The sequence below is a fragment of the Oryx dammah genome, unplaced genomic scaffold (genome assembly GCF_014754425.2).
Source record: "Oryx dammah isolate SB20612 unplaced genomic scaffold, SCBI_Odam_1.1 HiC_scaffold_2, whole genome shotgun sequence".
NCBI lineage: Eukaryota > Metazoa > Chordata > Mammalia > Artiodactyla > Bovidae > Oryx > Oryx dammah.
Genome location: NW_024070186.1, coordinates 52,491 through 53,405, shown reverse-complemented (window position 1 = coordinate 53,405; position 915 = coordinate 52,491). Strand labels below are relative to the sequence as shown.

General features: G+C 56.3%; 1 protein-coding gene across 1 annotated transcript; it reads right to left on the bottom strand.

Annotated features, from left to right (window-relative positions):
* Nucleotides 1-483: 483 nt before the first annotated feature.
* Nucleotides 484-915, bottom strand: LOC120859313 (RING finger protein 11-like). Its single transcript, XM_040235463.1, has one exon. The coding sequence runs from the start codon at nt 913-915 to the stop codon at nt 484-486; it is 432 nt and encodes a 143-aa protein (XP_040091397.1).

Genomic DNA, 915 nt, shown 5'->3' with positions numbered 1-915 from the left:
GATGGAGAACAAACAGATAAGACCATTTAGAAGGCTCATTTGAGAATAACATTCTTCACGTATTCACTCATACATACTTTGATTTTATTTTAGTTCAGTTGTATAAATTGTAACTTTTCATAAAACTGTGGCCTAAATGCCAGCAGCTTTAAAGTTGGAAGGGGGAGAAGAGCCTGATTTCATTTAGGAAGAGTCACCGTTTTCTTTCCCTGACGTCCAACAGCTGCAATGCAACACGTGGAGCTGCCGAAAGAGGGAACACAGCAAGGGAACAACGCTAGGACATCAGCACACCTCTCAGCGCTGGGTCAAGGTTTGCCTATTTCTCCCTATCTTTCTAAAACATTAGAAACGGTTCCTGGACATCTGCAACATTCCAGGAACTTTTAATAAACCTTTGTGCATGATTTAAATTCCTAATCCCTGGCTATCTGGGCACAGCACAAAACATGGAAATCAGGAAAAGTGATGGGTCCCTTGCAATCACACCAGGGGTCCGGGCTCGAGAGCGTCCTGGAACAAAGGCTTCGCGGCATCCGCCGGCCCGCGGCAGAGCGGGCAGGTGAAGGACCGGCTCAGCCACTCGTTGATGCAGCCCAGGTGATAGACGTGCTTGCAGGGCAGAGGCCGGATGGGGTCCCCGGGCACCAAGTCCGTCAGACAGACCGCGCACTCGGCGGCCTTCGTTTCGCACCCATCGCTTCTGTACACGTCTCGGGGCGGGCTCTGAGTGAGGCGGGTCCTCCGACGGAAGGTCAGCGGCGCTCCCGGCCGGGCCGCCCCCGCCCGGCGCCGCGCCGGGCCCCGCGGTCCCGCCGCCCCCCGGTGGTCTCCGCCTCTCCGCTCGCGGAAGGGGGCCGGAGACCGAGGAACCAGGCGGTCGTCTCGGGTGCTGGAGGTGACGCAGTTGCCCAT